Source organism: Nematolebias whitei, chromosome 1 (genome assembly GCF_014905685.2).
Source record: "Nematolebias whitei isolate Nwh7 chromosome 1, NemWhi1, whole genome shotgun sequence".
Classification (NCBI taxonomy): domain Eukaryota; kingdom Metazoa; phylum Chordata; class Actinopteri; order Cyprinodontiformes; family Rivulidae; genus Nematolebias; species Nematolebias whitei.
The window spans coordinates 37763551-37787722 of NC_056498.1; the positions used below are offsets into that span (position 1 = coordinate 37763551).

The 24172-nt window shown below is 42.6% G+C and overlaps 1 protein-coding gene across 1 annotated transcript in view; it reads right to left on the reverse strand.

Annotated features, from left to right (window-relative positions):
* Positions 1 to 24172, reverse strand: part of efnb3b (ephrin-B3b) — a gene marked incomplete in the record, with an annotated part of 142953 nt that extends 118781 nt beyond the window's left edge. Inside the window, 1 exon segment of the mRNA XM_037676787.1 lies at positions 23924 to 24172. Coding sequence (XP_037532715.1) covers positions 23924 to 24072 — 149 coding nt within the window.

Genomic DNA, 24172 nt, shown 5'->3' on the forward strand with positions numbered 1-24172 from the left:
AGACGGCGAAGTGAAAAAAAAAAAAAGAATCTGTGTTGGTGCATGTGAGGGGACAGAGGATGATGGGGACTGTCTGGCAAGTTTGAAGCCATAAACAGGGGCAGGACATCAGCTGCGGCGATGGCGGGGGGAGGGGGGGGGGGGAGGTGGAGGAGGGAGGGTCCACGGGGTTCATAATCCCCTTACAGACAGCTTTGTTGACTGATTGATGGCTGAGCGCACCACGTTAGAGCCAAAAATCAGGAGGATGGGGGTCCCACCATGACTGGAGGGGATTATCTCCCCCTCAGTCTACATGCCCCCTCACCAGCACCACCACCACCCATCCAACACCACCTCATCACTTCCCTCCCAACAGGGTCAAGTGGTACCGGCCAGGTTTTGTTGTTTTAACGCACATCCAAAAGGCTGACTTTGTCTCGCATGAGTGTGTTGTTTCCCAAATAATGCTTAATGTGGCGAAGGGGGGGGGGGTACACAATCCTACGCAGGGCATGTACACAAGCTCATGCACCCACGCATGACGCACGCCTGACACAACGGCACACAAGCAGACACACAAACACCTCTCTCTATCCAGGGCATCATGAGTGAACGGAGGCACTTAAACAAGACCTTGAGTGAATTCTTTTGTTCTAGCCAAGTACCGCCATAATACAATTAGCTCGCCCGACACACACAAACACACAGATTTAATTTAAACGAGAACATAAGGAGAAAGCAGCGGTTTTGATAAAGAAGAGATAACATTTAAAATACAGCTGAGTTACAGCATTCATGCACGATAAGCAACAACGTTTGGCTGCTCGACAGCAGCCGCATTAAGGATCTGAGAAATCTGATAATGCGCGGTGCCAAAACACATCTCGGAGACCGTGACGCGTTGCAGTGCTCAGCTGTGTACACAAACGGCGCGCACACGGATGTAACGGCCACCCAGCCACCAAAGCTCCAGATGGGCTAAACCAAACTGGGACCGGTGGTTTTACTAAAGCTGCAAAATGGGCAACAAGAACCAAACAGCATCCGACTGTTGCAAACAGACCTCGCCATCCAGGCCAGGTTAGTAAGCATCGCAAAAAACAAAAAACAAACGCATTATTGTGCTTTAGTTGAGACGTTTTTGGACATGGTGGTTTCTGGAAATGTTATAAATAAATAATATCTAACCTGTTGTAGATATATATTTGCCTGACCTCAGTTTGAGGAAATAAGAGTTTAATTTTGACCAGAATGACAACCCAGTATCATTTTTGTTAGGGATGCACGATATTTGATTTTTAGCCAATATCCGATATGGTAAAACTTATTTGTCCGATAACCGATAACCGATATCGATATTTTTCCCCTAGACTACATAGCTTTCTCTGCTGTGGAATTAAAATACTAAATTATTCTGCATGGTCTTTGTCAATTTGGGTTATTATATTATTATACCAAATGCAGATGACAAAAAGGGGCTGAAAATGATGTAACACTATCTAAATATATAATATATTTAAACAAGAAACTTTCATATCCATGAGTTATTTTTATGGAAAGGTCGATATCCGATATTTAACTTTATCGCTAATATCGGCCAATACGATACATGTCAGTAATATCCTGCATCCCTAATTTGTGTCTTTTATTGAACAAGGACAAATACATTAAACATTATTTGACAACAGATGCTGTTCGCTAAGATTTTTAGCCAAGGCGCTAATTGGCGACCTCCGTCTCTGGTTATGTCTTTTAGTACTAAAACACATTCATACAAAGATGAATACAATATAAAGTAGTTAAATGGCAAAACGGATGAAAAAGAAAAAGAAAAAATACAGTTATAAAGTAAATAATCACAGGAAACTAATGCTAATGGCTAGCTGGTAGCTAGCTAATGACAAAGATCAGGACTAAAATGGAGTGCTGCCATTTTGAAGCAACTCTAATCAGAACTTTTCTTGCCAGTGGTGTTTTGTAAACCTTCAAACTGCTGTCAGTGTTGTATTATAGTTATTTATATATAATTCTGTGGTTATTTGGACGTGCAAGTAGCATCAGCACCAGCTAGCTTTAGCACTTCCAGCAAGACTCTTATAGTTGTTTTGCCGCAGCAACTATGTAATGTGAAACTGACAGCATCGTAAGCGCACATATCCTTTGCTTATCCAAGTGCAAGTCTCACTGAGATTAAAATTTGCTTTTTCAAACCAGACCTGGTTAGAAACTTATCATTTTTTATTTCACCTCTCATCTGACAAGTTTTCTCAATTCAAACTGAAAAGTGAGTTGTTCCGAGCTTCAAAACTATAGTTTTCTCATTTGGATCAGGCCAACAATGACTAGCAACCCTCAAGATGGAAAAGAGGGAAAGTGATCTGCATGATAGTTCAGATTGCATATTAAAGTACACAATTGTACCCTTAGGGATACAAATCTGGTCATTGAAGTGGTACCTTCAAAAGTACTGGTCTTGTACCCTCAGAATTCAAGCCCGACTGATATATCAGTAGGGCCGATATTTTAGTCTGATATAGGCATTTGGGGGACATATCGGTATTGGTGATAATTGTCCCATTATGCACCAATATAAACACTGGGGAACAAGCCGTGTCCTTACTGACAAAAGGCGTAATTGTATAATGTTTCCAGCAGAGGGCGCATGCAGACTACTTTCAAGTTATGGCCGTCCACTTTAAGTTTCACTTTCAGCACAGCCGAAGCAGGGAGCAATACTATGTAGGGTATTTTGCTGAACAGAACATGGTAAGTTTATTTTAACTGATTTGTAAAACAAATCAACAATAATAAATTCTCTTCAATCTTCCAACCCGCTTGCCATTGGCTACGTGCTTCTCAAGTTAGCAAGCTAACATTAAGATAACTTAGACTGGGCTGCTGCCTTGTAAAACTTTATCCAGAACAATAAATCTAACGTAGAGGTAAAATATCTCAGTGTTCATGACGTTATCTTTGTCGTCCTCAACGAAATGCATTGTTTGTCTGAAATCTTTACTTCTCTGCAAAATAAATAAACGCCACTGTGGTCAATACTAATTACACCTTTACCATACAAAACTGTTTCAACAATGAACAGGGAAGGACGTTTCTTTAATTTATATGTTTGTAACACACTTGATAACTTTATGGTTATGGTTTGGGGGGAGTGGTGGCGCAGAGGTTAGAAGATGGGCTTGTGATGGGAAAGTCGCAGGTTCACCTCCTGGTACCGTCAACATCAAAATGTGGGTGGAAAAGGTGAAACACCCACACCTGCCTCCACCCTCATTTGCCCCACCCTGGGCCCCTGAGCAAGGCCCTTAACCCCCACCATCTGCTCCCTAAAACAGGTCTCTCTTGAAAATGAGTTCTCGTGGCTCAATGAGACTACCTGGATAAATAAAGGGTAAAAAAATGGTGAATAATGGAAGATAGAAAATGTGAACACACATTAGGAAGACTGCTTCAAGACTCCAAGTGTTAAAACAGGTTTAAAAGTAACTGTTTTCTTAGATTATTGGGGGTGGACAAAGCTCAAAAATTTTCTGCCAATATATCGGTTTTCAATCCCCCCCGCACACAATATTGATATAGGCAATAGCCAAAATTCCCATATAAGTCAGGCTCTACTCAACATTGTGTATTCATTGGTGCCCTTGTAATTTGAATCAGTGGTTTGCCTCTGGTACCCCAACAGATCATAGCTCAAAACAGAACCCTTAAAAAACTTTAACTAGAACTTTTCAAATCGCCCATTACTTTTTATAACGTCCTGTATCCCCCACATCTGACGTGGCCCCTGTCAATCGATGTGATGACTCAGGATGACATCATATGGCTTCATTCATCGTGCATCAAAGTTTCTTGGAGCAGAGTTTGAAGCTCTGATCTTCAGTTTCAAAGACGGGCCACCACCAAGCAAACCAGCCAGTTATAGAAATTGATAAGTAGCTGCAAGTATTGTTTAACTGAAGCATACAAAGCTTTTAGTTTAGGAGGATAAATTAAAAACTATTACACAAGTTTTGTTTCAAGATTGACTAATTATAGGTTTTATTAAAAACTTTGAAATGAGTAGTTTGACTTTTTTTTCTCCTCTAAACACTAAACAGCTTCCTGACTTTGTGCCATAACATTTATAATAATTAGTACATGTATTTTTTACCACTTGGGAGCTGCTTATTACTTGTACTTAGTTACCCTGAGGTCCAATATTACACCCTTAAGGGTAAATAAGTTCAAATTATGCCCTTGGGTACATAAAAAGTACTTCTGGTCTTTTGTTTTTATAATTTTCACTGCAGTTTTAAAGCTGGGAACTTTTGGGCACTTTTCTAATAAGAATCAAAATGTCTTAAAGAACACAAAAAAAAGTCAATTTCCATTTTTATATAAAATAAAGACTCTTGGGCTCGTTGTGTCTTTGATGACAGAGAGTCTACACCGAGAGATTGGAGTTGCTTTAAGATTGCAGCGGTTCCTCTTTGGTCTTGGCCTTTAGCCGATCGATCTGGTCACAACTAAACTCTACTTTTACAAACTGGGGCCAATCAAAAAAAAAAAAACTGTTCATAACTTTTCCACAAAACCCCACTTCAAAAAGTCTGAAGTATCAACTAAAACGCCAAAGAATACGAGAACGACCGTCCAAACGAGACGCTTTTGTCCCATCTCCCCGCCGAGAACTGGCATTCTTCTGATTTTCTTTGTAGGGAAGGAAAAAGAACGGAGGGATAAAAGACGAGAAGAAAGGGCTCCATATGTTCACCCCCTCATGTGGCTCAGGACCTGCAATACAGCTGCGATCGTAAGAAGGGTAAAGGAGGAAAAACTTTTGGAAGGCAGGTTACGAGGCGAGGTTTTGTTTAACGAGGAAATGGCTTCCTGATTAACAGAGAACTTGGAAAGGAGTGGTGCACATCTGTGTGCGTGGGGGTTCGATGACAGCAACTCCCGAATTTAACGCCACCGTAATAGGCAATCATGATTACTCTGCCTGTCTTCACTACTAAGGTCCTATTTACTGCTGGACAGTGATGAGCAAATGAGAAGAAACAGACACCACAGATCAAGAACCACCCACAAAGACGGAGCGCAACAAAAGGAGCTGTTGGAAGAAGAAAGGGAAACAGAGGAGGAGGAGGAGATAGGAGCAATTTTAAAGAGAGAGGGAATAAATTTTACTGTCTGCCAACCAGCTGTAACACGATAACGGCTTGGATGTGCAGCGGAAGAAACTTACACCGCTGGCGGGTCGAGCGACGACAGGGAGAGAGAGAGGAGGCAAATGAAAAGACAAAACACACGAAAAGAGGGATTAGCGCCGAGAAGTGGACTGGTTTGTGCAGACGACAAGACGAGCGCGAAGCCGCAGAGTCGAGTGCGTGTGAGGGCTTTCAGCGGAGGCTCTGGGAGTGGGGAGCTCTTTTTGTTGGTGGGGAGCAAAAAGGAGGCGGGAGAGAGGAGACGGAGGAGGAAGACGAAGGGAGCGAGGGATATGGTTCGGATGAAAGGAGAGGGGGAGGAGTGCACCTCTGAGGAAATTCAACCTCATCCCACTTGGACTTTTTCCAGCACGGGAAGAAATAACATTTTTCATCTGTGTGCACGCCTGCCTGGATGTGTGTGCGCCGGCGGACGTATATGAATGCTGCTGTGTGTTAACATTCACTGCGAGACACGAGGACAAAGGCAAAAGAGATGGAGTGGAGGACACCAGCACCGCTTGAAAGCTGCTCTGTCATTTCAAGCGCACAGAGTCACAGCCAGAGCCGGGGTATCGGATGATGGGAGGTGAAAACGCCAACAATCTGTTTCACCAAACTTTCTATACAAGATGGATCTTATTAGAGCTGCATGTCCGTGACAACAACGCACAGAAGTGGAGGCCATAAACGGCAAAGTATAGCGCCATTTGGAGGCAGTGCGCTAGTTTACTTTAGCACGGGCTCTTAAATCATTCCTTCAGGTCTAAATGCACCTATCTGCAAAACGTCTGCTTTCCAGGCATCGAGAAGTTGTTTTAGTTTGACAACTCTGCAGTTTTGAGATTGGCCACAGCAAGCCTGAAACCCACAGCTGAGGTTCATTTTCTCAGAAAACAACCAAAATACTCGACTGGCGAGAAAGACTATGAAACTTTTCTTTAACTTAAAAAATAATAACACAGAAATCGTTTCATCCAAACATACTCAAGATTATTGCTGTTGTGGCAAATCTTGCCTTACCCAACCAGTGACGAACAAGCGGATTAACTTTTTTACACTAACAGATATGAGACAAACGAGCAGCATGTGTAAATATACCCTGTATGCATGCAGCTACACAAGAAAGTTGGTACAATTAAGTAAATTAAGCATTTTCCACCATAGAAGCAGGAAAAATGCAACAATGCTGCTAGCACCTTTAACTCGTTCAACCCTCATCTCAATTGAAGCTTGTTGAATCATTCCCACCTTCATCGTCAACCGACAACTCCCGGTGGCCAAAACTTCAAAAGGCTTTGGTTTAGTCACCACAGACGGACCTTTCATGCTATATCTTGATCCAGTCACCATCAAACTTTGACCATGTGCCACAATGGGTTATAACTGAGAGGAAACTGTATATGGTACTAAGAAAATAAACATTTTGATGAAATTAAATGAGATGTGCTGTAGGAGTGACAGATAGCATCAAGGTGGAGGTGGGAGTGCATCAAGGATCAGCTCTGAGCCCCTTCTTGTTTGTTCTGGTGATGGACCGACTAACAGATTAGAACAAGCAGGAATCCCCATGGACTATGATGTTTGCAGATGACTGTGTGTTGAGAACAGGAAACAGGTGGAAGAGAACTTGGAGAGGTGGAGGTATGCACTTGAAAGAAGAGGAATGAAAGTCAGCCCTAGTAAGACAGAGTACATGTGTGACTGAGAGGGGGGCTTAAAACTAAAGTATTTAAATTAGTGTAGATGTTATATAGGATGTATTAGTAATATGTGTGAGTTTACAACTATGCTTCTTTCATTGCGCTTCCATAGTTTAGCATTTGCTACCTACTAAATTTGTCTATAGTGGCAAAGAGTTAATGTTTTATTAAAAAATATTGTTGGCTTTAATACAAGCAGCTCAACAAAATGGTAAATCTGTAAACTGTTACATTAAAAACCAAAAAAGTCCATGCTCAATAATCCAGGTATACAATCCAACAATTTTCAGTAGGTTTTGGAGTAAGCTGTTGGGGGAAGAATCAGTTTTGTGTTGTATTTCCTTGACTGATGAAGCCTTCTGGATGGAAGGTGAAATGTTTCAGCAAAAAAAGAAACTGTCCAGATGACCTGACTGACATGTGGGGTTACATTAAAAAGTAGCCAACCTATCTTTATAGTGTCTAGCTAGGCATCCATATAAATGACGCATAAACATTTTCTTCATTTTACAAAATCAAAAGCTCTATACCAAAACCTTTTCATCATACTCAAGGATGATGCTGCTACAATGTTGCTAAGCTTTAAATTGATATCTTGTGTTTTAAATACTAACATGCTGAGCTAGCATTAGGCTAGCCACTGAAAAACACAACAAAACAAACTTTTCCCACCAAATTGTAAAAATGTGTCTATTTTCTGTAGCTAGAATACTATCGTAGTCGCTCTAGTCTGTTGTTGTACATTATGATGCTTGCATTCATAATTAGGAGGTTTTGTTGACAAAATCTCGTCTTGGTGTGTTTGATTCTGTAAATACGAAGCTGTAAGTTTAGATGTTGCAACTTAGGTGTTGCTACTACATTAGAAGGATATAAATCTGAATCGTGGCCTCATCTGAAGCACTATTTTTCTCCTCAACAGCTTGGGAAATAACTCTTCTCTCACAGCAAATGAGTTTTTGAAACCGATAACCTAAACCGTAGCATGCAGAGAACTTAAGCTTGTCCAAATCTCAAGTTACGATTTCTACGGAGATAAATTCACAAGCAACTAAGCTTTCCTTGAATGAAGACCAATCGCCCTTCTAAATGCAAAAGATTCCATTTGAACGGTAAACTTCCATTATAATCTTGTATTTTTATGTCAGTTCCACCTAATTTATATCCTAACCAGAAACCAGAAATGGAAACATGAGTGTTTCCCCACCAACAGCAAGCCATGGCCAGTTTCCCTAAAGACTTTAACAATGAGGGGCTAATGTCGAAGCCAGATGCTTTAAACTCGCCGTACGGTCTTTTAACTCCTAATTAGAACGAGGCGTAAGCGTGCACAATCAAGCGTCTGTGGAAAAGGGAAAAAGTGTGAAATCTGGAAAAGTAATGACGGCTCTGGGAGAGCAGAGCGGAGAATATTTCAACGAATCTGAAGCAGAGATGTAGGCCTGCACTTCCTCGATCTTACCAACGTGTCTGTTTATTAGGAAGCCGAGTCTAAGCATGACTGGTTGTTTCTAACGCGGGAAGACCGAGACGGCAATTCCCACCAAAGCCTCTTAGCATGGGGATCATCTCTGACCCATTGTGAGTCAACGGTAAAGATTATGTCAAAGCCAAGATGCTGGGGAGTTTTGGGAGTAATAGGTCTCCACATCGCTCCCACAAGAGACCAGACACACACACACAAGCCAAGTATCATTTTGTTGTGAGCAGTTGTTCTGCTTTGTTAAGAGGCTCCTTGCAGGCAGGGTGATTCATGTATGCTTACTTTTGTGGCTCTTTGTGTTTGTGCAAATCTCAGGATAACAGCCTTTAGCGCCAAAAATATCAATGTAAAAAAGGTTATTTAAAGAAAGCTCCACCTGTAACCACTTCATCACTTCCAAAAGCAACTACCGGCCAGGCGCCGTGCATCTCTGGGCGCATTTTGTTCTCGTCTGATGGCACATTTTTGTCGTCCCTTGTTGTGAGACGGTGTTCCACATAAAAGGCGAACATCAGGTTTTGAACATTCGAATCAACAATTATCAAAGAGTTAGACCTCTACGACTCAACAGCGATTGCACAGGATAAAATCTATCTGAGGCGAAGCGGAGACACCATTTAACTGCAGCATGTGAACCAAAATGCAAGTGAATTTTCAGGGAAGCACAAACCTCGGCGCTGCAGAAACCAACCTAACACCTTCCATTTGTTCTAGTTTTATTCATGTTTTTTAATAGATTCTTGTAACGCAGCAACACGACAGAGTTTCACACAAATGTGAGCAAACTCAACTTTAAAATTTGATTTTAGTGGGAAACAGTAGCTTTTCTGCTAAAAAGATTCATTTAGCTTAAGGTAAATGCATAGGCTTCGCAACAATTATGTGAATGGGACGTGTCCCCAACATTAAAAAAATTATTCGTCCGACCCCCCCCCCCCACACACACACACATTTATCATGAAATATTAGTTCACCCAGCACTGTTTCTATTTCTTCGTGAAATAATTCATTCCACTTGATTAATAGAATACTCAAACCACTAAAAAAATCCACTCCGGGTTTTCAAGGTTACCTACAACAACTCCACACTGCATGCACAGTGTTTCTCCGATGTCATCTGCCTTGGCAGGACGCTCACGGGGGAGGAGGGGGAGACACCTCTGCTTTGCGCGCTAGCTTAGCGCCACATTAGTGCTGGCAGTTGACGGGGATGGGGGTTACAACGCTATGTCTGTAGCATCTTAGCTAATGTGTCTGTGTTGCTTGCCGCTAGATTAGCACTACATTAGTAGCACTACATTAGTTCTGGCAATTTTCGATGGGGGGGGGGGGGGGGGGGACTAGGATGCTTGAGAGAAGCAGAGCATGCTTTATTCACACAAGGAGAGCTGTTGGTCAGACTACATAGTGTTTACTTATGTAGGTAGACGTAGATGTTTAACAACCTGTTAAAATACACCAGAATGCAGGAAATGGCACCTTCTTTATTCAATGTTTCAGAGGGAGGACCCCCAGACTCCTTCCCCAATCACCACCACCAGCATGTCCCCCTCAAATTACAAATGCTTCTGATGTCAATGTAATTTAAGTAATATTGTTCTGCTGTGAGGCGTTTGGCATCCTTTCTGCTGTCAAGTCTTAAAACCTGTGTGCGCCGTTCTTGCTCATTTCGTGTTTGTGTTGCATCGTCCACTCATTTGAAATGACCTAAACAGAAACGGGGGCCGGTGGTAAGTTGATCCAAAAGCTCGTTCTGCCCTAAAAGTCAGCGAAGTCCTTTAAAGCTCAGAGCTGGTTTCATGCCAGACTTCACAGGGATAAATATTATGGGCCGTGTCAGTAATGAGGAATGAGGGGTCGGTTCGGTTGTAGCTGAGAAGGAAGCAGTCAGTCATGGTGGTGACCTGCGGATCATCAGTCACTCTCGCTGTCTGAGCCGTGTCACATCAACTCGTACCTTTGTCAAACCCCCAGCCGGCCCCCCACACCATCCATCTCTCTCCTCAGTCACCTTCCCTTGCTCTCTTTTATGCTTTATGTTTCCTTCTTTGAGCCTGTCATTGTCCTGAACATCCCCCGTCCCCGGACTCCTTCCATTTCTGCTCATATCGGTTGATGATTGCCAAAATTTCAGCCACGACAAGGCACAGCTGTCCACCACTAAACCAGCTTGTTTGTCTCACTTGTTCCGACACTCATGTTCTCCCCCTTTTTAATATTCAGTCAGAAAACTATTTTGGGCTCGCGTCCAATCGTAGCGCCGCGTTGACGTCCGTCGGCAGATGGAGGGAAGCGTCTGATGGAGTTTTTGCATTGACAGAAGTGACGGGACAGAAAGAACGACAATGGGATGACTTCTGGCAGGAACAAGGGAGCAACTGGTTGATGGAAGCACCAAACATTTGTCTTTTGTTTTGCATTTTTTGCAATTTACACCCAACTGTATCTAGGACTATGCAAATCAAGACTCCAATGAGATATTGCCTGGGGAAACACAGTTAAAAATACACACTAAAGTATTATTTTAATTAGCTGATTCCAAGAACAAAATCCATATTTTTTGTTTTAAGTGTAAAATAAAGCCTACGTGATAAGAATACTTTACCATTTTGTCAACTTTTTTCACCAGTTTCCCATCATTCTATGCTAAATACCCTAAGGATAAAACATGTTTTGAAAACTGCTATAAACTAGTTGAAAACAAAATTTTCACTTCACTGTATGAAAAAAAACAAGGAATTATAAACAATTGAGTTTTAACAGGTCTCTCTTGTAAAGGAGTCTTTGAGGCTCAATGGGAACTAACCTGTATAAATAAAGGTCTAATAAAAAACAACTTTTTACATCAAGTCTTGACAACTATGGTAAGAAGGACTGCACTCTGGGTATGATCTGTGGATGATTTTTAGCTACTAACGCACTAAATATTAGCTCAATACATGCGAAATGGAGCGTTTTAAACTGGCACCTGTTAGAGACAAGTCAAAACGTTTCCTAAAGGTGCTTTTATCGTCAGAGGCATCGCAACAATTAAAAAAAGTTTGTTTGTACACCCCCCACACACACACGTTTACCATGAAATATTTGTTCACCCAGCGCTAGAGCCGTCATTTCTAACCCGGGCCTGAAGCCCAGCATGACCCAAATTTGGGCCGGGCTAGGCCATTACAGTGTTCTGGATGGGCGGGCTGGGTCAGTGTGGGACTTTTGATTGCATCAGCGAACACACGCAGATGGCGATCCTATTATATGGCAACGTGGCTTGCCATACAATCACCAGCCGCACACAGCCATTTGATCGCGAGCTGATTTGAAAGAGGTAAAATAAAGTTCAGTTAAGCTTCACACGGGACTATACTTCCAGGAAGTAATCCATCGCCCAAATGGACGTTCAGCTGCTGTTCAGCGGACGCGCATGGCCGATGACCCAAACAGGTGAGATCCCAAAGCAGACATGTCAGAGCAGGGTCCATGTCTGAATAATGCAGAATGCAGGCAGAAGCAGGGATTTAATGCACTTTGACGGCCATGAAGGAACAAAAACCCACTCAGCTCCGATCTTCTGCCCCTTTTATTCAGCCATGCACGTCCGCCGACCGTTAATAAATATATAAGCAGTCAAAGCTTAATGACAAATGTCAGGATTTTTTGGAGGTTTGGACGTGTAATTACTGTTAATTTGTCGGGTCGGGTTCGGAAATGATGGCTACGGGCTGGGTCGGGTCAGATGTTTTGGGCCCGAATGCAACGCTACTCAGCACTGTTTCTATTTCTTCATGAATGATTCCATTCCACTTGATTAATAGGAGAATACTCAAACCACTAGAAATCCACTCCAGGTTTTCCTGGATACCTATAACAATCCACCACACTGCATGCAGTGTTTCCCTGAGGTCACTTAGATGCGTGAGAAGCGGAGCGCTACGTCTGTAGCATCTTAGCTAGCCCATCTGTATTGCGCGCCACTAGCTTAGCGCTACATTAGTGCCGGCAGTTGTCGACCGGGGGGTGGAGCTTTGTGTCATGCTCTTTAAAATAGTTACTGAATCAAGTGTTTACTTATGTAGGTAATCGTAGATGTTGAAGGAAATTACATTTACTATATTCAAATTTTTTTGAGGAAGGAACCCCCCAACATTACAAAGAAACAAAAGCTATGCCAATTTAAAATAAAAAATAAAAAATTGTTTATTTTGAAAGGAAACTAAAAGAAAATTATGAGTGCGCACCAACTGGCAGAACAAGTTTACCACCGTCCGCACTGATCTAGTGGATCTGTGAAAAATAAAGCGTATAAACTTGCCTGGCTAACAGCATTAATAGACAGACATGTATAAAATTAATTCAACTGGGCGGTTTTGTTACGCTGCTGTTCTTACGCCATATTGTTTTGCATTATTAGTGTTTATATCTTAGATCCTTATACCAGTATACTGTTTCTTTTTACATTTTATATTTTTGCTATTTTTGGGTGCAACTGGGACCATGAGTACACAATTTCGTTCCACCTCATGTACCACATGTGATGCGAATGACAATAAACCTACTTGAACTTGAACTTCAGCAGGAAATGGAGCGGAAGGAGAAAAAAATTCAAGAAAATTGAATAATTACTGGACGAACTCAAAAAGTGTTTTTGATTAAAATGCACATTCCTGTTGCTAACGTCAATGAGGTGTGGTGGCCATCTGGAGTAAACGCACACTTTGTGAGATTTTAATTAAAATCTGCCAAAATGAGTTATGAAATATTTTGCTAACAGTCAGTCCAGGTTGACTCCGCTACCGCCAAAGTTTAAAATAAAGATCTCACTCGTTTTGTTGGTGTTAAAAACATAAATTGAAGATGAACTTTAACTACAACACCAAATTTTAGCTTAAAGTTAAAAATGTTTTTGCATTAGCTTAGTTTGATTAACTGTGGCGGCCATTTTGAACTGCGATGAGTCCAAAAGTCGAATCGTAGTAGATGTACATCTGGTAATTATGCTCTAAGAGTTTTGTTAAAATCCATCCACTGGTTCATGAGATATTTTGCTAACAGGCAGACAAGAACACACGCTATTACATTATCACCTAATAGCCACTGCAGACGATAAGAAGTCAACAAAAGAAGAGAATGTCAACTTTATTAAATTTGCAGCCAAACATCCTAAAGATAAGACAAGCTTCTGAATATCTAGAAACCAGATATAAACATGGGGAACACACCAACCCACGCTGTAAAAACAAGACTTCAGCTCTTGACAACGGTAACCACCGGATAAGACGACCATTTTCAGGTGCCGTCCTCAGCTAGCAGCTCGGAGCTCGTACATCTGAACACCTGCCAGAACATAATCTGTCACAAACAAGAACCCAGGAACACTAATTAACAACGGCGTAAACTTCCCCTCCGCTGCGATGCCGTTTATTTGGAACGACGCCAAAGCCGGCGCTGTAACGTGAGCCCGAACCAAAAGCTGCGGGGATGTTCAGAGCAACAAAATTAAACTGAACAAAGACGAGGGAAGCTAAAGGCTTGGTGAAGCGTAGTTGCACACCTCTCTCTCCTTTATCCACACTTTTATACTGACTTCCCAGGATGATTCTGTGTCCCCCTCACATGGGGGTGGGGGGGGGGGGGGGGGGATTGACCTGGCCCAGTCCAAATGCTGCCAGGAGGACAGGATGATCCTGCTTAGGCAGAGCGTGCTGTGAACCAAGCTAATGAGGGGCCTGCAAGGACGAAGGGTCCGTGATGGGGGGCCCCGGGTTCAGACGTCCGGGGCAATCTGCCCAGCGACGCTGGAAGACATGTGACCCCCCACAGGCCCTTGGCTTGGATTACCGTTGCCACCCCTGGCTAACCCGTAAGCTTTATGCACATTTCTGGAGAAGAAAAAAGTTAAGCTGTTGCGCTGTCACCTTTCATGGCAGTTTTCAATTAATATTTTATCATTTTAATGCTCCAAGTCTGCGATAAAGATGACGACACCCACACCCCCATTATCTTCCATTCTGAGTGTTTTATAGTTGTGTTTGAGTTGGGAAAGGTAGATTAGCTGCAACAGCCATCTTTAAATGTGCTGTCAGTTGTAGATGTACGTGCAGTAACTACCTCCTGATGCAACAAAGTACAGTCAGGTCACCGTCCAGATGACCTGACTGTACTTTGTTGGATTTTATACCTGGATTATTGTGCATGGACTTTGGTGGTTTGATTCACTTTGGCATGGCTGCCTCAGAGGAGTTGACGGGGAGAGGGCAGGCCCCGGAGGCCATCTTAGCACCTGCAAACTGTTTTTTTTCCACTATGGAGTATGCCGTTTGTGGGAATCAGTTTTGTTTGGTGGCTCCTCATATTGAAGAAGTCCGGAAGGAACGTCTCAGCAAAAAATGAAACCGTCCAAATGACCTGCATTGTTGGATTTTGCACCTGATATATCAAGCATGAACTCTGGTGTCTTCTGGACAGTTTTTGTTTTTTTGTTGTTGAAACATTTCGTTTTTCATCCACAGGACTTCATCCGTCCGAGGAGCCACAACAAACTCAATCCCACAAGCAGCAAACTCACATAGTGGGCCAACAAGTTTGATGGTGATAAGATGGTTTCTGGAGTTGGCCCTCTCCCCCCGTCCACTCCTCTGAGGTAGCCATAGCCAAAGTGGTTCAAAACATCAAAATTCATGCTCAATAATCCAGGTAAAAAATCCAACAAAGTTAAGTCAGGTCCTCTGGATGGTTTCTTTTTTTTCATGGCCACTTTGGCTATGGCTGCCTCAGACGAGTCGACGGGGGAGAGGGCGGACTCCAGAAACCATCTTATCACCATCAAACTGGTTGGTCCATTATGTGAGGGTGTTGCTTGTGGGACTAAGTTTGTTGTAGCTCCTCAGACTGATGAAGACTTTTGGATGAAAGGAAAGTTTCAACACAAAGAAACCATCCAGATGACCTGATTTAACACTGTTGGATTATTTACCAGGATTATTGAGCATGAACTTCGATACTTCCTGATGGTTTCATAAGAAAATCTGCTCAACAGGCTCCAACGCCATAGTTTTTAAACAAATAAGTAATGCAGTGTATAGCACCGAGGACCACTCTCAGCTACTACCACACCAAATATCTGCTCAATATCTGTAGAATTTGCTGCATTGTTGCCATTTTAGCATTAGCCAATGAGGCAGCCATCTTGAATTGCGGTGACTGCAAGATTTCATCAGTCGAAGAGTGAGAGTTTCATTAAAATCCATCTAATGGTCCACGAGATATTTTGCTAACAGACACGCTAACACAAAGACATGAGTAAAACATAACCGCTTCACCTTCAGGGCGATAAAAAGTTGCTAGCTTCTGCACAGGGTTCAACGTTTGGAGCTAGCTCAGCCAGCCGTTGGCTTTTTAATCTCCTTCATCCCCAAACGTCAGCACTTTTAACAATTACCAAAAAATAAAAAACAAAAAATAAAAATCCCAAAGCTGCTTCAGAAAGCCCCGGGGAGCGAGGAAGTAAATTAGCTCTGGAGCTAACCCCAGCATTTTTACAGGAGCGCTTTACGGCCGTTATGATGTTGATGAATGAGCGCCGCCCCGGCCAAATAAACTGATAATCGAGTCGTAAAATAATGAAAGAAATCCGAGCGGAGCAACAATTCGTGACGCCTGCCAATAACCTAAGCTGTGTGTGTGTGTAGGTGTGTGTGTTTTATGCTCGCTCGCAACAAAAGAGATACATTAAGACCTGCATGTGTCGGCTAGAGGCGGGAGGGGGGGTCGAGCCCCGTGAGGCCTGTTTTTGTGCATGTGTGGAGGCTTCAGTGAGCGTGATGGATCTGTTTCTACACGTCTGTATTTTCACCAGTCACTTCTGTCCATCTGCCTAAAACCCAAAGAACGGAAGAAAAAAAAAAGTTTCAGCCTCTGGTTCGGTTGGCTGCTTTCCTCTTTTCTCCTTCTTTTGGCTCTTCTGTCCAGCCACATCAGCCGAAACTTCTTTTCACAGCTCCTGTTGCTCTCAGCTCGTAAACTCTCACACACTCGCCTCGATTTTTTTTTTTCCACCGAAGGGAGCGGGGAGGGAGACGCCAACGTCTGCTCGGGTTAACGGGCAGCTTCTGCAATCTGGTTCGGATTATCGTACTCTCGCTCGCAGACACCTAATGTTCTCGTTTTGGAGGGAACTCGTTGCAAACTGTGACATCGAACGCGAGGAAACGTTCAACGACGTTATACGGTGCCGTATGAACGAGTTTACTCCAGGGGATTACCACGTGGTGATGTGCAACTGTGAAATGCAGGTACGCACTCAACGTAAACAACCTGCAGAGTTTAATCTAATCTGAGCGTGAATATGAACCAATTCTTCAAAACTGTCCGACGTCAACATCTTGACCAGATGGACGTCAACATTGTTCCTTTTTTCAAATATTTCAGCTGTTTTTGTAGGTAAATGAAAGCATGTGATAGTTGGTGACCATCCATCCATCCATCTAACCATCCACCCAACCATTCACCTATCCATCCATCCATCCATCCATCTGTCCATTCGTCCATCTAACCACCCATCCATCAATCCATCCACCTATCTGTCGATCCATCCATCCATCTACCCAACCATTCACCTATCCATCCATTCATCCATCTATCCGTCCACCCAACCACTCACCCATTCATCAATCCATCCATCCACTCATCTATCCATACATACATATATCTGTCCATCCATCCATCCACCTGTCCATCTGTCCATCCATCCGTCCATTCATCCATCCATCTATCCATACATTCATCCATCTGTCCATCCATCCACCCATATGTCCATCCATCCAACCATCCACCTATCTATCCATGCATACATACATCTGTCCATCCATCCATCCATCCATACATACATACATTCACCCAACCATTCACCTATCCATCCATCCATACATCCATCCGTCCATCCATACATCCATCCATCCGTCCATCCATCCATCCATACATCCATCCATCTGTCCATCCATCTGTCCATCCATACATCCATCCACCTATCCATCCACCTATCTATCCATCCATCTATCCATCTATCCATCTATCTATCTATCCATCCATCCATCTATCCATCCATCCATACATACATATATCTGTCTATCCATTCATCTATCCAACCATCCACCTATCTATCCATCCAGCAGTCCATCCACCCAACAATTCATTTATCCATCCATCCCTCCATCTGTCCATTCATCCATCCATCCACCCATCCATACATACATTTATCGACCCATCCACACATCTATCCATCCATTCATCCATCCATTATCCTTTACTTGCTTCTTACTTTTCAGGTCATGGGGTCACTGGTGTCCATGTCCAGCTATCACTCCAGCTATCACTGTGTGAGAGGCAGGGGGCACCCATGACAGGTTTCCAGTCCATCACAGGAGCACATAGAGACAAACAACCATTCACTCCCTCACTCTCATCTAGGGACAACTTAGAGTTACCAATCAGCCTAACATGCATGTTTTTGGTCTGTGGGAGGAAACCGGAGTACCCGGACAAAACCATGCATTCACGGAGAGAGCATGCACACTTCACCCAGGAAGGACCCCGGGTCAGAATTTGATCCGGCGACCTTCTTGCTGAGAGGCGGCAGCTCTACCCACTGATCTACCATGGTAGTGGAGGCCATTCTCTTAAATTAAGGACACACGGACCATCAATCCAAGCAAAATGTGCAGATTTTGTGCTGTACTTAAGGATTATTTTCTGTATTGATGTTTGTGACATCACTATGAGTACTCTTAGCTAAAACAGAAAACTGTTAAATAAATACTGTCTACCAGTTTAGCTTAAAGACATGCACTGAGCCTCATTCACGATTCATGAACGGGCGGATTTCACTCGGGTGTGGACTGTTGCTCCTGGAATAAGACATCTGGTTTGACCAGAGACCGACTCCTCTCAGAACGACTCATCAGGCAAGTTTTCAATAATTACACACTTTCTTCTTTAAACAAAGCAAGAGCGATATTGTTTTGCCCATGCCTGTGTGTTTGTCTGTACCGTTAGAAAAATATCTCGTGAATCACTGAACAGATTATAGTGAAACGTTTTGTGAGAGTCTTAGAAAACACAAAAATGGCTATAATTGAGTCAAATTTAGCGTTATTAAGCTAAAAATTGGTGTAGTAAAAGCTGGAAGTCATTCATAAAGCTTACTTCAGCGCTAACGTATCATGAGATTTCTCAGTTATTTTTAAAGTTTAACTAAAACGTATTTTCAACACAAGATGATCTTATAGGCGAAAACTCTGGCTTGAAAGGCAAGCACGTTCATTTTTCCTGTTTTTTTTGCCAAAACACTTAGCCTAGTTATAGCTACTCTTTTATCCAGTGCCAATTAGTGGCCAATTAATGAATTATTAAGAACAGGCGGGGATTAAATTTTAATGTGGATCTTAGGGGGAACAGTTGTATTACATGTTACCGCGAGCAGTGAGTGAGAAGACGCCCACCCTCAGCAGTCGTTTACAATAATCCACAGCCTTTTACTGAAGGAAATAAGAGGAAAATAAAAGGGAGTGAGGATTTGGCCTTGAGAGCAGACGATGAAACCAAGAGCCAAAAACTACAAAACTCCATATGCTGTGACCAAAACCCTCAAAAATCTCCCAGCCTTAGTCCGTAATGAGTGTGTGAGAAGCATTTGATGGGTTTTACGGGTCACCTGCCACCCTGGCGGTCGCTCCATCCTCACTTCATCCTCCCCAAAGTCTCGAGCCGTAATCTGAGAGTCAATCTTTCATTAGGGTGGCCGTGTAAGACCAATAATGGGAGATGCTGAGATAAGGATAATGTATGTCCATGTTGCGGGGCAGGGCGGTTGATCTTCCCAAGGTGATCGTTCCGGTTCAGTTCCCTCTTCCTGGAGCAAAAACTGTATTGGCACTTGAGACTTAACTGCTATCGATTTACTTAGGGGTTAGGAGCGTCCGCTCTGCTCTCCCTGCCTCTGCTTTCTCTGTTTATATTCCTCCCAGAACAACTCTGCCTCCTCTCTTTGTCCGGCTGTAGTCATCGCAGTGACCTGAGCGGTCAATACATGGATGGATGCAGCTCCTAATGACCCTAAGTGTTGGGATTGCTTACTCATATGAGCATGTATCTATCACGGCGCCTTCCACTAGAACCACGGTCGGCTCCTCTCCTGCCGCACCTTCGTCATCCCTGACACATTTTTTTGGTTGTATCGCTGGCTGCTGTGGCGCCCTAATTAGTAGCTGGATGTGACACATGTTTCCAATTTGCTACGTCTGGTCAGTGCATTGAAGGGAGGGGGTGACGGAGCGAAGGGGAGATAGAGACAGACAGAAGGTGACAGTGGGGGATAAAGAAGGCTCAAAGATTTCTACAAGTCGTGAATGAATGCATATCACCTGACGCCTTTTGTATTAAAATCATTATAGGTTGAGAAATGATAGAGTTATAACTGATTTAGTTATTGTTCTTCTTTTGGTTGCTCTCTTCGTCAGGGGTCATCACAGCGAACTAAGGCGCACGAAGACTTGGCAGCTATTTTTACACCGGAAGCCCTTCCTGACGCAACCACAGACCACCAAGCTACCACAACTGATGGTACCTCGGCCAACTGATTCACTTATTACCTAATATCTCACCGGACCTGTTAGCACTTGAAGTACATGCTGTGAATGACTTTCAGCTACTACCAAACAACGTTTTAGCTCAATATCTGTCAAATTCACCTTTTTTGGATAGGTTATGTTTGATTGGCTGTGATGGCTGTTTTGAATTGTTTAGTGTTTTATGAGATATTTTCCTTACAAACAGAGTTGACCATAACCGTTGATGCCAAAGTTTCAAGCAAAGATGTTGCACAATTCCTTGCACTCAAAAGATGTGCTGGAGATGACTTCTAGCTACTGCCATGCCAAATTTCAGCTCAATATCTTTAAAATTGACTGGTGCAATCTATTGTAGAGGTAAACTTAATCACTGTTTGATGAAAGTTTTGATAAAACAGTAGTTCATGACATCACTTGCCAATGGTATAGATAAATCAATAAACACAAAGAGAAGAGAGAAGATTTTTAAAATGGACTTGAGGGTGATAAATAGAGGCCTCGCAGTGAGGAAAAGAAAGACCGGAGATGACATAAAAAGAGGCTGCAGGTGGACGGTCTGAACTTCAAAGCCTTGTATCCAGAAAAGGTCTATGGGTTAACAACGTGACAGTCCGTTTGCTTCGCAAAGACATGAACCACACATGCACCTTGGCACCTGACTGATACCGGCTTTTGCATACCCTCTGCCTCACTTAAGAGCTACAAACCTGACGTGTGTGGGCTCCAGGAAGCCTATCACAGGAAGATGCACCCTATTTGAACAAGAATGAGGCTCAACATATTTCAGCCCTGAGCAAAAAAGCTTTTTTGCCTTAGGGTGGCTAAAGCTAAAGCATAGCTCTTGTCAAGTAAGGAGAAACAAGCACAGGGAAGTATGTAAAAGGACTAAGAAAATAAACTCAAAGAATGACTAAGCTGATTAAGTATGAATAGTAAGCTCCATGAATAAGCTTCGTTGTATACAATGGGCTTTGTATCTTGAATATATGAGTGAGTAAATCTGGAGGAATGACTGGGAAGTTTGGAGTCAAAGCCATCAGCCGTCTAATTGTGAGCCAATCACTAAGCCCTGACATCCACCTACAACACTGAACTCCATTAGAAGACAATGGCACGGATTCACCTGCAAGGCCTCAAAAGCCAAAGCTTCTAGGTAGAAACCGCCCTCCCGTGTCCGACTATAAGCGCGCCCTCCCTCCTCCTTGTTGGACGAATCCACCCACTGCTGACAAAAAGCCCTCATTAAGGGCTTCGTGCCTCGCTTCACAGCAGGGGCCCACGCATGGTCGCATCTGTGGAGAGAGTGGAGGAGCCCGGCAGGCCATAGCCTGCAGCACATGGCCGAGCTGGAAACCTGCTAGTCCCCGGAAAGGCCTCTGGCATGTGAGGTTTGGGTAGTTTTGGGAAGGTGGGGGTCGCTTGAAAATCTGCAGGGGTGTTTTTGTCATAATGAAGTGTGTAATGTAAGCATATTCACAGGAAGACATGAACCATTCAAAACCAGTGTTCCGTGCTGATGGTTTTATGAAGCTTTGTTCCTATTTGTTTTCAGGTTTTCACCTCCGTACAGGCTGGCCCTTCAGCGGCCACCAGGTCCACTCAGGCCTGGTCCACATGGGAACGCTGTCTTTCCAAAGTGGTCTTTTTCCTCATTAACAACACTGTTTCCAGAAATGTTTTCATCCACATGGAAACAAACAACGACCCAAAACGCTGTAGTAATGAGGGTTGTAAAAGATGGACATTTTTTTGTGGGAAATGGGAATTAATAAGAATAAACCTGGAATTTAAAATATTGAAGTTCAACCCTTAGCAGGGATTTGAATACATTTGGTAAAAATACATTTTAGCAGAATCAGGACCAAAAAAAATTACAGATTTCATTGCGTACCAAACCCTAAAATATGATGAATTATGACACCTGGACACGTAGGAGCAAATGGAAATATTAACATGTAAAAAGTTTAGTTCAGAGTTGTAAATAGTTTTGTTGTATAATACAATTTAAGACAATTAGTTTTTGTAGATATGACAAAAAGTTTTGTTAGGACAGTGGCAAGGATATTAGACTTTTTTAAACATAAATTTAGAGCTTTAATTTCCTTGCTGTGATGTGCAATTGACTGAATTTTTGTTTTGTTTTTAAGTGAATACAATGAAAACAATAGTTTAGAGTTTTGCATATGAATTTAGAAAAGGATTAAAACAATATCAAAAACGAGAACTATTAATATGTTAAGCCTAGTTCATTATTTGCCCATATGAATTTATATATATAGTTTGTTTAAATTACTGACAAATTTAAGTTTATTCCCCTAATTTTCAAGAAAAATGTCCAATTTGTGATATTTCACATAATTCTCCAGCTTAACTTCCCTTGGACAGTTCCTGGAAAAATTTGTAATATCCTCTCCTTTGCAACCCTGGTAGTAACTATGCCAGGCCTGTATGCGGCGCTGTAACACCACCATGAAAGTAAAACAGGAAAGACGACGTGAAGCAGATGCTCCCAACTGTAAACGAGAAGAAAATAAACACAGAAGCAAAAACTGGATCCTTTTTCTAGACTGACTGGGAGTTGTGTCCAAATACACGGACATACTGAACAATTTCAGGCACTGTCTCCCCCCAAGAGACAGAAAACTTGGAAAAGTTTTCCTCTTACTGTTCAAAGGGTTAAAAGCAAATCTTGCACAAGTGCTGGTCATTTAAAACTATTTTCATTTCCCACGATATTTAAATATACATTTGATGTATATGGTTGATTTTTTTCTGCGACGTTTGCTTTAGTGTTATTATCAGCTTAACGAAGAGATGCAAACACTAAGGATTCAGGTAATGATGTAACAAGGGTTTTGCTCTGTTAAATTTATTTGTTCATCAGCTTTGTCTGCTCATAAGTAATACTACTGGCCTCTGCAACACCAGTGCAAACATTTAATGTACTACTACTACAAATCTGTCATTATTGGTATCGTAGGTTAGGTACGAGGTGGGTTTATAACATTATCGTATTCAAAAGGCTGCGTATAGGCTGTCCATATGAAAATGCAACAGTGGTGTTTATTTTTTTTCACTCTATAACCCATTTTCAAACAACTGCCTTTCGAAAACTTCGAAAACATTTCCATTTGGATGCAAATTTAAAACAATTAAAAAAAAATACTTTTCCCGTATGGACAGGGTCTTGAACTTTTTGTAGTGTTGTGATCTTGCATCCCATTGGTATAAAGTAAAATAAGGCATTTGGGACATATACATTGATTAAAAATACAATATTTTGGGGCCCTGGGGTGCTGCCCTAATAAGTGTTTAAAAAGTCCGCCCTTGGCCACCCAGTCTACTCAGACACAGGGAAATTGGCAGAGCCGTGGGGGAAAAGTGGCCATTAGTGGCAGACAGTGGAGAGGTGTTTCAAATGACATTTCCTAGCTAGCGCTTGACGTTTTTACTAGGAGAAGGGAAAAAAAATGATGCAAATGAGCGTGGCCAAGTGGGCAGCGCTGGGCGTTCGAGGGGCCCAGGGGCCTGGACTTGAATCAAGGTCATCCAGCAACAGCAATCAGAGCACCACATAAAGTGTCCATTATCCACAGCTTCCATCTTTTCTTTGGCCTGGAGACTTTTCCAGGGAGAAGAACCCAATAAATCAATGCGACCGACTCGGTCCACATTGTTTAGATCAAAGTCCAAACACTTGTAAATAATTTAGATTATTTTGGAAGAACACTGACGGAATGGAAACGCTAATAGAAAACTCATTACTGCTCTGAGAGGCGTCTGAGGAAAAGGCCTGCACTCTAACTTTATGGTGTCGTGCACGTCGGGGTGCATTAGCAGTCTCCTTCAGAGTTCTCCCTTGTAAACCAAATTTAACACAAAACTTTGACCCAAACCGGCGTTAAAGAGTCAAACCTTCAGGTTTCCAACGCTTACCTTTCGTTCAGGGAATTCCAGTAGATGGGTTCCATATTGCTGGCCGTAGTTCCCAGTAAATCCAGTAAGAAAACCAGCAGGATCCACAATCCATTCCCGCTTCTTTGCCACGCCATCTCAACCCTGACGCCCAGTATATGCAGCCCCATCTGCAAGAAACCAGCAAGACTTCCTGGGCTTGCAGCGCCGAGTACGGATTCTCAAGCTGGAACAATGGGATCAAGACAGAACCAGTCAGATGAAGTCCAG